Raw genomic sequence first — 13,208 nt, 5'->3', positions numbered from 1 at the left:
ATAATATAGTCAGTAGCAGTGTTTGGGAAATCATGTCATGTTATAGCAAGAGGAAATTAATATACTTATTTTTAGAGAATACCTGTATTAACATTGATTATATCGTTTTCCATAAACAAAGTTTTCCCTGTTCCTTACTGTTTAATAAAACGTAGCTGATATTTCAAAGTTCAAATTTAAGTCTATGGAATGCATTTTGATATTATTTTAGCTCACTTATGCCTTACCTTCATTTCTGCTATTTTAACTTGCTCTAGATTCACTCATTACCCTGTAAATTGTCTTCAGGGAATCTATTTGGTAATATTATTTGCTAAGATTATTTCTCAGGTTTTTAGGTCGCCTTTTTCCCACTTTCCTACAAAAGGATGTGCATTTTTTGTAGAGGAGGGGAAGCAAATCTACTCCTCAAAATAAGGCAGCATTTTCCTTTACATGTCCTAAAGTTCATTTAAAAAAAAATCCTTTAATAAAGCAGCAATGTAGTGTGCTGGGGAAATTGGAGGATGGAGTAGCCAAAATTTTTGTGAGAGCACATTTTAGTGAAGGAACAACCATTTATTGCATCTGTTTGATTTTGGGTAATTTTTTTTAAGTTCTATACGGATTTTTTTTTTTTTTTTTTTTTTTTTTGCAAACAGTATTAATGCTCTCAGGTGCTAAAGAGGTCATTATGATTTTATTTGATAGAGCTTTTCATGGAAAAAAGCATGCACATTTCTTGGAGTAATAGAAGGTGATTAGCATAAAATGACACGTTGGATGTATCGATAGGACAGAGAGTCTTTAACAAAATTGCCCGGAAAAGCTCAGACTCTGAAAAATCTATAAATTATGCTTGTATAGGAGGAATTAATTCTCGTTTGAGATGTATTTTATATAGTCAAATGATTCAAATAAGAAAGCTGATGCATTAACATATCACTTGATTTACAAAGTTTGTTTGAGCAAAGATATTAGTCTCCAGGTGTAACAAAGACTAACAGCAGCCAGCCAAGTAATCTAAATTATAGGCAAATATAGGAGCTCAGAAACCATTCCTTCCAAGCTCTTGTCGACGTCTTGACTCTCCTAGACTGACCTGAAATGGTCTTTATATTGCCCATCTTTTCAAATATTTATATTTCAGAGAGAATTACTTAATAAGGTTTAAAAGTGATTAAATTATTTAGTCATTCGTAGTTATATTCTTTAGTCTTGCCTTTTTAAATTGTACAAAATATGGCAAGGATGTTCTTGGGGAGTTGTGAATACTTAGTTAAATCAATGGTGAAGAACATCACGGCTGTTCCTAATTCCCATTCTTTTACTGTTTACATTTCTTATGAATCATTGTCAATCTTCCCTATCCTTCATTATTTTCTTTCCTTATTTCTATGGAAAAAGTTGGGGGCAACTCTTCCTTCTTTAAATTTTTAGTCAGCTTTTCTTCATGGGATTTTTTCCCTCTTGCGTGTATCTTTAATCTCTTTTGTTTCTTTCTCATCTTTTTGTCTGTTTTGTGGCACTAAATCAGGTCTTAAGTTTTCTTTAACTTTGTTTGCTGGTACAAATGACTTCCAATTTATTTTCTTCATATTCTTACCTCTCTTTTTTTAATTCTGCATTTTTCATCTTGTTGATTTTTTTCATTATCATTTCTCCTTTCCATCTCTTATTTATTACTTGATAATATCAATATATTAGGAGCCATTGGTGCAAGGCATAATCAGCACTGGATTTAATTTTAATATCTTGTTCACAAGGGATTGGTAATGGTTGTTTGGTAGAGCCAATGATATTGGATGAATAAAGCTCAGAGAACCTGTGCTGGCTATTAAGGAAATACAGGGAACACCTATGAAAAAATAAAAGCAGTGTAGGTCTATGTCTCATTCGTACAATAAATGAAATGAAGTGTTTATATATCACTTTTGTGTAGCTGGAGACTTCCTAGACAAAGATTAGGATAGTAATGAACAAAAAATTGTTACATTACTTGACACTCAAAGATTGTAGAATCCTACACACTCATATTAGCAAAGCACAGAAAGTTAGAAGGGACCTGGAGGTCCTCTTGTCCACTCTGTCAAGAGTCAGCTAGAGCCAGTTGCCCAGGACCATATCCAGATGGCTTTTGAGTGCTCTGAGATGGGAGACTCCACAATATATCTGGGCAACCTGCTGGAGTGCACAGTCACCACAGCAGTGGAACTGTTTCCTGATGTTTGAATGGAGCCTCCTGTGTTTCAGTTTGAGTCCTTTTCCTCTGATCCTGTTGCTGAGCACCACTGAGAGTTTGGATTTATCTTCTCTGTGCCTTCCCCTTAAGTATTATGTAAATTGCAAGATCCTCTTGAGCCTTTTCTTCTCTAGGCTAAATAATCCCAGCTCTCTCAGCCTTCCTTAATGCAAAAGCTGCTCTAGTCCCTTAGACATCTTTGTAGCATCATTATTCTGACCACAGCTTTAATTGCTTTGTGCTGGACATAGGGCTAAGCATACTGAGAACGGTGGCAGAAAAAAAGCCAAACAAACCCTGGAGTCCAACAATTAATCTAAATCTAAACAAGGCTCTACAAAATAACAAAGATATGAAATGTGTGTGGATTTCTTTGAAATTTAAAAAGTGCATGCCTATGGAAAGTCATGTTACTTAAATCATTTTCAGGAAAATCATGTTTGGAGTTCTTAGTATTCACTGTGTAAAAAGTGAACTGGATTATCTTATGTGCCCAAAACACTTTCTTCAGAAATTCAGAAGTTGTTGAGGCTTGCAGTCTGAAATACAGACTTTTGAGAGCAATCTGGTGATGGCAGTTTGATTCATGTGAATTCCTTTTAAAGCTATCAATATGTGTTTGAACTGTTCCTTATCGTCATGGAGAGGCTTTGAAGCATGAGAGCTTTAGAGCTGAAAGTTTTGATAGAACCTCCAATACAGAATATGATATTTTGTCAGGAGAACTGTGAAGACTTTGCTTACACGATGTACTTAATATCCTGATATGTTCTTGTTTGCACAACTGGTTGTGATGACATTAATGTGTTTCTTTGGTCTTGAAACAGGCTGATAAATGCATTCCAAAGCTGAATGAAGGTGATCAGATAGAATTAATTAATGGCCGAGATATCTCAGAGCACACGCATGACCAGGTGGTCATGTTCATAAAAGCCAGCAGAGAATCTCACACAAGAGAGCTTGCACTTTTGGTCAGGAGGAAAGGTAACTGGGTTAATTTTATTCACTTCTAATGTTTTTGAGACTGTTGCTCTTATGCTCGGTGGTATACCCTCTTCTGTTTGCATAAACGTGTTCTCAGTGCACTTGGAATAGATCTGTGCAAAAGGTAGGTCTCACTAAATTTGAGTTAGTAGTACAAGTAGTTTAAACTGTATAGGTTCTTAGTACTTCAACAAAGAATATAGCAAGTTAGAATATCTTCTTATTTTTTGGTCTAAAAATGTATGAGAATAAATAGTCCCTTGAAAGAGTTTGTTTGGTCATGTGGGGTGTTGGTTTTTTTTGTAAATAAAGCACAATTTTAAACCCCCCCAACTACAGATTCACAAAAATTCAGGGCTGTTCTCCTGCACAATTATGTGATGAAACAAGTCAAATAAGCTGCTCCTCACATCATTCTTACAGCAGACATCTTGTGACAATTCTGAGATAAATTTGTGCTGGTTGCTTGCAGAGCTGCTGCCTGCAAAGAGAGGACAATCTTTGAAATATGCAGAATCTTAAGCCTGTATGTTTAAAAATGGGGAACTCATCCAGCTTGGCTTTGCTTGCTTCATATTTAAAGACTTATCCCAAGAGCCTTCAGATGATGTCAAACTCTTAATTTGTTATTTGCTCTCCTTAAAAGGTATATTAAGACATTAGGACACACAATTACACAGAGGTTCTGATTGCATGAAGATATAAAAATCTGAAGGGAGTATGCATCACTAGGACACAGGAGAGAATGAGACAGCCTAAGTGATATGTACTTCTGTAACATTGGTTTCATTTAAAATTTCTTGTGTTTCTAAGAAGACAGATGAGGTCTTTATTTTGTTTTCCACTGGCTTTATGCAGCATTTAGTTTTCCTTTAATTTTCTAGTCCCTTTCCAGCTCGCAGATAAGAGAAATCTGCTTTTATCTAAAGATAACCTGTGGCCCCATACCAGTCATTTTTTATAGGCATGAGCATAACCAGCTCCCCATTTTCTGAAGTTTGGCAGGTATGAATTGTTACCATCACTGCAGAGAATAGCCACAGCTGGTCATGTCTGGTGATACAATACATTTCATAGGGACAGAACTGCTGTGCAGATTACATCATTAATGTTTGTCATGTTCTTCAATAGCAAGGAATGTTGTAGAAAGTGGACTAATAATTCTTTGTAACTTTAGTTAGTTCCTTCAGTGTTAGCATAAGAAATTGCAAAAGATGATTGTCTGTCTTCTCTAACGGCAAAGGAGTGTGATGAAGGGATTTTTGTATTTGTTTTGCTGTTGGAGGTCCAAACTTACAGAAGTTTCTTGTAGAGATATTCCACTAATTATGATCTACACTTTTTTAGGTCAAACTCCGTTGTTTTTTACCCTGGTGGATGTTGTGTTTCATTAGCCTATTTAGCTGTTCATTCTGTAAGACAAGGTTGCAAAAACCTCCTTGTGCTAGGAATTCAAGTTCTTTGCCTTCATAAACAGGCACTTGGAGTTTTTCTTTTAGAAAGGTCATAGAGACATTTTACTCCTTATAGTTTCTACAGTAATATAGTACAAAAAGAAATGTGATTTGATGTGTTGCTTTTTGCTTTTCTGTGGTTTTGCAAACTCTGTTATTTCAAGTTGGTAAATTTTTATATCTGTTAAAAACACATTAATGCTCTTTGTAATGGATTATGACTTCGTACTCATCTTTCAGTAGTTAAACAGTTTGTGGAGCCCAAATCAGAAGATGAAGCTGATTCTCACACTCTGCCAGAATCTATTCTTCCTGTCTGTTCTGAATATGGTGGTGATACACTGGAGGAGTCTATGGAGCAGCTCAGAAGAGGGCTAGAAAGCGGGACTGTCCTTATTCAATTCGAGGTGGGTAACACTCAGCTCTGTAATGCTGTTAGTGTAGAACAATAGCTGTAATCAGCGAGTAATGGAGGGGGTGTAATTAGTTGCAAATCTCATTGTTCCTGTTCAGTCTTATCTCAAGAGAACAAAAATTTGACTTCAGTTTCACACTTCACTACTTAGAATAGGGAAGAATGAGTTTTAAGTATTACACAAAATTTCATCTACTGAGAAAAATGTGTTTGAATTAATATGTTTCTGGCTCAACTACACAAAGTTCACTAAAATAGCATTTTTTGCAGTTGTTTTATTGAGTAGAGTAGTGTGATTTTGACAGAGGTCAGTGTTGTACTTTGGTTTTTTTTCTGTGTTCTTCAATGTGTTAGCAACAAAGCTCATAAAAACTAACTAATAAGATGTCTTATATTTTATTAAATTGGTTCCTTCAGTGTTAGTGTAAGAAATTCCAAAGGATAATTCATCTGCTTCACTAATGGCAAAGGAGTGCAGTATGTAGGTTTGTGGTTGCTTTAAGGTTGTAGCTCTGAATAAACCCTAGTTTATTATGATTTATAAAATTGGCATTAAGTTCTGGAGTAACCCCTTCTGTCACTGAGAACGTGTAGAACAGCAATAAAATTTTTCCCCCTTTTAGATATTTTTTTCTTCACTGTTTTTTTTTAAACTGGAAAATTTAATGATAGTGGCTGAAGAGTTGTGGTATTGTTTCTTGTATAACCACTCTTTTTATGAGGTTTCCTTTCTTTCCATGATTTCTGAGAATTAAAATCCCCCCTGGTTTTAAGGATTTATAAACAATAGTTCATAACTGCTTTCCAAAATCCACAGTACTGGATGCAATGCAGCAATTACAATGAATCTATTGGCTATTGAAACAGTAGCTCAAAAATGTGAACTGACCTTTCAATACTTTCTTAATTGTCAAATTTGCTGAGTAAATTTCTGCACAAATTTCCTGTTGTGAACTTTACAGGATATTTGATCCTTTATGATATTCATAGGATATTTGATCCTGTATTTTATCCTTTTTTATGGCACTGTTTATAAAAGGATTTTACAGAAAATGCAAAAGCTTTTTGAAATCTAATAAACTAGGCCTTCTTGCTTTGAGTTCATTACTTAGTGATCATGAGAAGCAGAGGCAATGGCAGTGTCTCGTCATCAGCTTTGGTGACTCAAACTCTTCATTCCCTATAGTAAAATAGTGAATAATTAGCCATTAGACTGTGAATAATCAAGTTTTTCCAGAACATCTTCCTCCATTTAATCAGAATTTAAAAAGTCTGTCAGTAGGAAATGACTGTTTGCCAGGAAACAATAAAGCTCAAGAATGGTTATTTGACTTAAAATTTTTCTTCCTTGTCTTCCAAAAAAAAGGTAGAAATTGCAACCTTGCTGTAGTAAAGTGGAACTTGACTTACCACAGATAGAAGCTTTTCCATTACATATATTATCAAGTTCTCTTCTCACATGACTTGTTTATGTTGTATAAGTTGAAAAGTGCAGTGAGCTGTGATACAGAGTTTTAAGGTCCAGCAAATGTCAGTAGAATAAATTTGCGTGCTGCTCTTTTTCTCTCAACCAGAAAGTAGGGGGTTTTAGCCTCCTGTTTGTTTAATTCCATTTTATATATGGATCAACGTTCAAAATCTTCATTAAATATGTAAGATATAATGAGCTCTTTGGTAAGTGTTCAGTGAAGGACATAAAACTCTGGCACAGCCAGATTAATAACTCAGTTGTAAAGTGCTTTCATTTATATTTAAGACACAAAAGCTATAGTTGGATAATTACATAAATTACAGTTCTTGTGGGTTCGGTTGGTTTTTGTTGTTGTTGTTTTCTCCACCTATACCTTTTTTTTTTTTTTTGCTTGTTTGATATACATAGAAGCAAAAATCATGAGGATTTGAAAAAACCTTCAAGATCATAGAGTCCAACCATTAACCTTACACTAGCTTCAAAATTTTAATTATACACACACCATATATACCGCATATTTCATATGTCCACATTTACTCCAGATAAAGTCTGCAACATAGGGTTTGGCCCAAAAACAAAGAAGTCACGTGTTAGGAGATTGTGATACATTGAAGTTTGGGGTTTTTAGGTACTTGCACGATTGAAATGGATAGATTTAGTCCAGAGAATAAAAATTTTTCTGAAATGTTTGTATTATAGTTGATTCCAGAGAATAAGTCTGCAGCTATTTTTTTGTTCTGATGCCATTCAATGCTCCCTTGTTCCACCCTCAACCTCTGTTGTCCTTCTGGTTCTGCAGTTTTAAAAGCAAAGGGCAAACTTGCAGAGCAACAGTTTGTATCAATGATGCTCACATGCTGCTTTTGTCTTTTTGTTTTTTTCCCAGAAATTCTTCTAACTATCCTGATGGGCTAGCAATAATATAAATTCTTGTCATGTTAAATACAAAAACTTCTCAAGTGAATTTTGCAGAAGGATAGGAAAAACATTAAAGAAAATACGGATTTTTTTTCAGTCTCTGTATTTTTGTGTGAATGTAATTAGTGTGCATACAGCATAATCACATTCCTCAAAATCCTATAATTTTTCATTCTACTTTGCAGCAACTTTATAGAAAGAAACCAGGATTGGCTGTTACATGTGCAAAGGTACCTCAGAATATGGACAAGAATAGATACAAAGATGTTCTACCTTGTGAGTCTAAAGTACAGTTTCTGCCTATTTTGCTTTCTAAAATACCTGTATTGAACTTGCTGATTAAAGATTTCATTATATAATTGAAGTTATAATTGGTCATTTTATTTTCTAAAAGGTAATTTATTCTGTTTGTATTCTGCTATTTGTGTTTCTGCAAGTCCTCAGTGTTTTTTTTAACTTAATAGAGGGGAAGTATGTCTCTTAATTGCTAATTTTATTCCCTCTTTCTTGTGTGTGTGCAGATGATGCCACAAGGATAATATTGCAAGGAGATGAAGATTACATTAATGCAAATTATGTGAATGTAAGTCATACAGAGACCTGCATTTACTCACTTTTTATATTACTAAAGCAGACAAAATTTGGCTTTTTTAGGGAATATTTTGTTTTAATTTGGGGGGGATTTGTAAATGTGAAAGATGTAAAATTTCATAACCAAAAACAGGTGACCGTCCTAAATATACAGTGGGTGCTACCATGTAGTAATACACTCTGGTGCAGATTCTTCAACTAGTAAAAATTGGGGATTTTCCCCCGATATACTTCAAATGCTGCAGTTGTCTCCATAAAACTAAGTTCTTTTTCCCTCTAGAACCACTTATCACCTACCAGCTATGCTATGAAGGATCCAGAAGCTAAACTAGAACCTTGATTTCCCTAATCAATCAATCAATCAAGTGTAGGCTGGGAGTCAGGGAAAAGAGGAAATGGGAATCTATTTCTGTCAGATATGTAAGCTAAGCACCTAAATCACAGAGTCACTTATTAACTTCCTGTATTTGGTATCAGGCAATAAACAGATTTTGCTATACCTTTGGTGTATATACCCTGCCATAATTTCTTACTAAATTTTAATGAAAATTTATGAAGCTTTGCAGTCTCAAGTTTTCAAGTACATTTTCACTATTGATCTTCTGCTCGTAGTTCAGCATGAAGGATTATAGAATCTGTGATTTACATCTGTTTTAAACTAATGGTTTAAAAGTTTTTCACATAAGAAATTGTAATCTTGATTGTTTTATTGCTTAGCTTTTTGCCCTAATCTTCCCTCAAAACTTCCTGTTTGAATGAAATGCTGAGTTTGAAAAGTACTTGAGTAGTGAGAGTGAACTTAACATAGGATTTTTCTTTCCCTCTGTAGATGGAAATTCCTTCTGCTGGCATTGTGAACCGGTACATTGCTACTCAGGGGCCTCTTCCACACACGTGTGTACACTTCTGGCAAGTAGTCTGGGATCACAAATTATCACTGATCATCATGTTAACAACTCTCACCGAACGAGGACGGGTAAGTGCCCAGGTCCTTTGTATGCTGAAGAAATGTACCATACCTTTGAACTTTTTTCCATTGTTATGGTTAAATAACCCTAAAAGAGGTCAGCTTATTCTGTTGAATCATTCGTCTGAAGGCCAGGCTTTCTGAATTACTTAGAGCAGGTAGTCCTCAACTTGCTTTTTGTTAGGCTGCTTTGCAAAGAAACCAGCTGTCTGAAAAACAGAAATCACTGCATTCACTCTGTTGTGCTGATCAGACAGATACTATGTGCTATTATTTTTCTGCCTGAGTATTGGCCTCCATGGGGCAGTTTCCCTCCAAAAGATTCAGCAAATGTCTGGAAGCATTGAGTGGGCTGAGCAAACCTTGTAGTCCAGCTGTAAAAAGGAGTCTGCCATTGTGGTATTTATTAGTAGTCAGCATTTGGCTTGCTTATTTTTATTTACATCTCAGGTTCTTTCCTCGAATTGCTGTGATAATTCTTTTAATTATGTTTAGATAAATTCTGTCTCTCCTTGAATTTTGGAATATCATCATGAAAATCTGATGTATTTTGATTTAATTTGTCCTTTGTAGTTTTAAAGATGATGTTTTAGATTAAATGGGAAGGTATTGGTTTAGAAGTTTTAGAAGCTGAAAACTCAATAGTTGGATATTTTAAGAGGTGTAGAAGGTGGTGACTCCTGTATGCCTTCACTGTAGCCTTTATCTGTATTTTGTATGTGATCTGTCCTACATTATCAAATTTTTCTGGCATCCCAGTCAAAACCCAGTGTTTTCAGAAAGCAAGGGCGTGAGTAATTTAGGTCTTAAACAGCATAAAGATTGAGATGGAAAGAAGTACAGTTAAGCAACAATTAAATTCTAACCATGGTAACATTATGTAGTTGCTCATGGAAGTAGACATTATTGAATATCACCTGACATAAAAATTCTCCCTTCATCTTTTGATTGTATTGGTGTATTCATTTCCTTGGATTGAGGAGAAACACGGATTAGTAATAGTCTGGAGTTCATGCAGTCAGTTGGAAACTTCAGGGCAATTGTTGATAGCTTGTAATCATCCTGCTGGTACCTTTGCATACCAGACACTTTTATGAGTTTTGTTTGCTTTCAGAAATTATTTAGATTTGCCCAGTTTGTGGATGAACTTTCAGACATAGAAAAAGATGTATATTCTTATCAAGAATATGTCCATCGGCAAATGCCAAACGTTTTCCTAGTCTTGGAGGTTTTACATTCCAGACTATCTCTTTCCAATGGTGTTAAGATTTGTATGATAAGACTTTTTTTTCCTCCACAGTAATATTCATTTTTTTTCAGAAATGAGTACATTATTTTGGCATAAATTTGAAGGGGAAAGTAGTTAAGATAAATTACCACAGTAAAACTTTCAGGCATAATGGTTATACTTTGAATTTCAAGCCTCTGAAAATTGAACTCTATTAAAGGTAAAATTAAGAAATCTCACATTTTCAAAAAATTCCAGCTCATGCTACTCTGTATCAATTTAAAAGTTATAGGCAAAAACAACTTAGAACTTTGTGCAGGTTGCAGTGTCACATCAAAGTTTTAATTATTTCCACAGGTGGAGATTCCACATTCTCATAGAGCTTCTTGTTTATTTGCTTGTCCTTCTTTGTGGAATTTTTTTGCCAACACCTAGTCAGAATTTCCCTTGTGGCTTCTTTGCAGTTGCCTGTTGTCCTTTCATTGCTCACTTTCAAGAAAAGAGTGGCTTTGCCATTGCTGTAACCTGCTATTAGATGGCTAAAATTAGTTTCAAATTTAACCCCTGCTCTTCTTTTCTTAAGACAGAATAAATCCATCTTTATTCTCCCACATTATGCCTTGAGAAGTCATTCTATCAATTACCGATAAGCAGCAGACAAAGCATCATGCATCCAATTTACATGAATATTTATTCTAAATCACTGAAACAGAAGTTTATGGAGAACTTAGCCTATTTTTTCCTGCTGTTTTTCAATTTGGATGAGAAAAAAAAAATGTCACCAGAAAACTAAAATTGATTTTGCACTGCTCCTTGAATTCCCTGAACCACAACATAGGAAGGAAGGCTGGAAATGGAAAGGCTTGTATGCAACAGACTGGATGTGTGCCTAATTTTCTTTACAGACCAAATGTCATCAGTATTGGCCTGATCCACCAGATGTAATGGAATATGGCTGCTTCCGTGTCAGATGCCACTCTGAAGACTGCACGATTGCTTATGTTGTCAGAGAAATGGTCATTACAAACATTGAGGTAAATGTCCCTTGCCTTTAATTATCCCAAACAAGTTAAATGAATACATTTATAGATGGGTAGATAAAGACTATGTGTTTGGCAATGTATATCTCTGTGTGTGGTGGATATGATGTGTCTATTTACACACATGTACATTTTTTAAAATAGAATATGTGTGTATTATATGGATCAACATGGTATGATTATTTCTTTAGAGCTTCTTCAAAGACACACTCTTTGAAGTTCCATAATACATTATGCTGTACAGGTACTGCAATAAGCTTCATAAGGGAGTTTATTGCTTTCCTTTAAAGAGTTTTGCAATCACTGACTCTTCATGAGTACTTTGATTTATAATGAGAGTTTTTTCCCTAAGTAACTCTGCTCTTTCAAGGATGATATATGGGTCACTTGGTTAATAGCACATGCAGCTAGAACAGCTAATAAAGAAGTAAAACATCATAAAGTTGTTTTGAGAGAAGATGCAGAATCTCACCAGTTCCTTTTCATTGTCTTTAGTCAGATTTTAAAAAAGAAAAAAGTCCATATGTATCTCAATTGAAATGTGTTCAATTTATGAAAAATACTTGTATTCCGTAAGTCCTAATACTTTCATGCTCATGTCTAGGGAGTTAGAGAGCAAGGCAAAGGCAAAACACAGCATATTATCTTGTGTTGTGAAATCTGTGTTCAGGTCACATCTAGACTTCCCACAACCTGAATTGTAGGGGTTGAAGTTTGATTCTTGTTTTTAAGTTGACCTTCATTTCTTATACGTTTCTCTTCTTCATCTCTCTTCCAAAATTCTATGCCCACAGGTATTTTCTAAAAAGATGAAGCGTTTATGCTATCATAAGATGTGTAAGAAATCACTGTATACTGACTAAAATCTGATTTGCAGTCAGTGTTTTAAACTCCTGTATAGTTAAGTAGCTTTTACTGTTAACAGAATTGCTAGTAGTAATAGTAAGTAGTTAGCCAGGAAAAGGCAATATCTGTTTTAAAAAATAATATTTAATCAATGTTCTTACAGCAAGATGACCAATCCTTTAGTCTCATACATTTGTAACTTGACATTCTCTCACTTGACAGTGCATCAAAATTTGTTTTAATATGATTAACTTTTCCTTTGCAGTCATAAACATGTGAGATGTCAGATGTGAGTACTTAAAGGTTTCTCAGTTAAGACAATTTACAGTACTTCTGTTTCTAGATATGAGAAACTGCCCAGTTAGGGAGCAGCATGATATTTATTTCTGTATTTTGGCCGTGTATAATGTAATATTGTATATTGTAATATAATGATATTATTCTTCATTTAACAATTACTCTGTGAGTGTTAAATTTGAATGTCAGAATAGAAAAAAATTAACCTTATAAAAGTAGTACTGCAACTATATGTACCCAAAATTTTAGCTCTTGTCACTCAAATTATTTATTTGTAACCTTTCAAAGTCTCATAAAATGAAGAAAGGTTTAATTTCCTGCCTTTTCTTTTCAAGACTAAGATTGAAAGCTATACTGTAGCACTAAATTTGGGAGTTTTGGGGATTGGTTGAGGCTTTTTATTTTTTTTAAAAAAGCTTCAGAACAAACAGACAAAGGAAAGAAATAATGTAGTGAGAGTGCAGAGTTCATCACACAGTGCACTATTTTGTCAATCAAGATACGTATTTCTTTATGATCCTTGAAAAAGTAGCATAAGAAGCCTGAAACAAATTTTCATTCCGTTTCCTTTAAGATAAATGCCTTGCAATGTATGATTGGCCATTAAATCTCACTGGTTTTGAAACATAAAGAGCCAAATTACAAAAGTAAGTTAGAAGTGTTGTGGCAAGAGTGTACAGCAGCATTATAATGTGTGAACAGTTGTCCAAGAAATGCCAAATGCCACTTGCCAGAGTATTTACTCTTTAGGAACTGGACTTTAATCCCAATTATTC

At 34.7% G+C, this 13,208-nt stretch overlaps 1 protein-coding gene across 2 annotated transcripts in view; it reads left to right on the top strand.

The window, feature by feature from the left end:
- PTPN3 (protein tyrosine phosphatase non-receptor type 3) overlaps positions 1 to 13,208 on the top strand; it is a 125,787-nt gene that overhangs the window by 97,112 nt on the left and 15,467 nt on the right. For both annotated transcript variants that reach the window (XM_014880504.2, XM_088171701.1), the window contains 6 exons: positions 3,049 to 3,205; positions 4,900 to 5,066; positions 7,649 to 7,739; positions 7,985 to 8,046; positions 8,884 to 9,030; positions 11,155 to 11,283. In XM_014880504.2, coding sequence (XP_014735990.1) covers positions 3,049 to 3,205; positions 4,900 to 5,066; positions 7,649 to 7,739; positions 7,985 to 8,046; positions 8,884 to 9,030; positions 11,155 to 11,283 — 753 coding nt within the window. The remainder of the gene's footprint in view (positions 1 to 3,048; positions 3,206 to 4,899; positions 5,067 to 7,648; positions 7,740 to 7,984; positions 8,047 to 8,883; positions 9,031 to 11,154; positions 11,284 to 13,208) is intronic.

The sequence above is a fragment of the Sturnus vulgaris genome, chromosome 1 (genome assembly GCF_052056855.1).
Source record: "Sturnus vulgaris isolate bStuVul1 chromosome 1, bStuVul1.hap1, whole genome shotgun sequence".
In the NCBI taxonomy this organism is placed as follows: domain Eukaryota; kingdom Metazoa; phylum Chordata; class Aves; order Passeriformes; family Sturnidae; genus Sturnus; species Sturnus vulgaris.
Note: the sequence above shows the minus strand (reverse complement) of the source record. Positions and strands in the feature narration are given on the sequence as shown.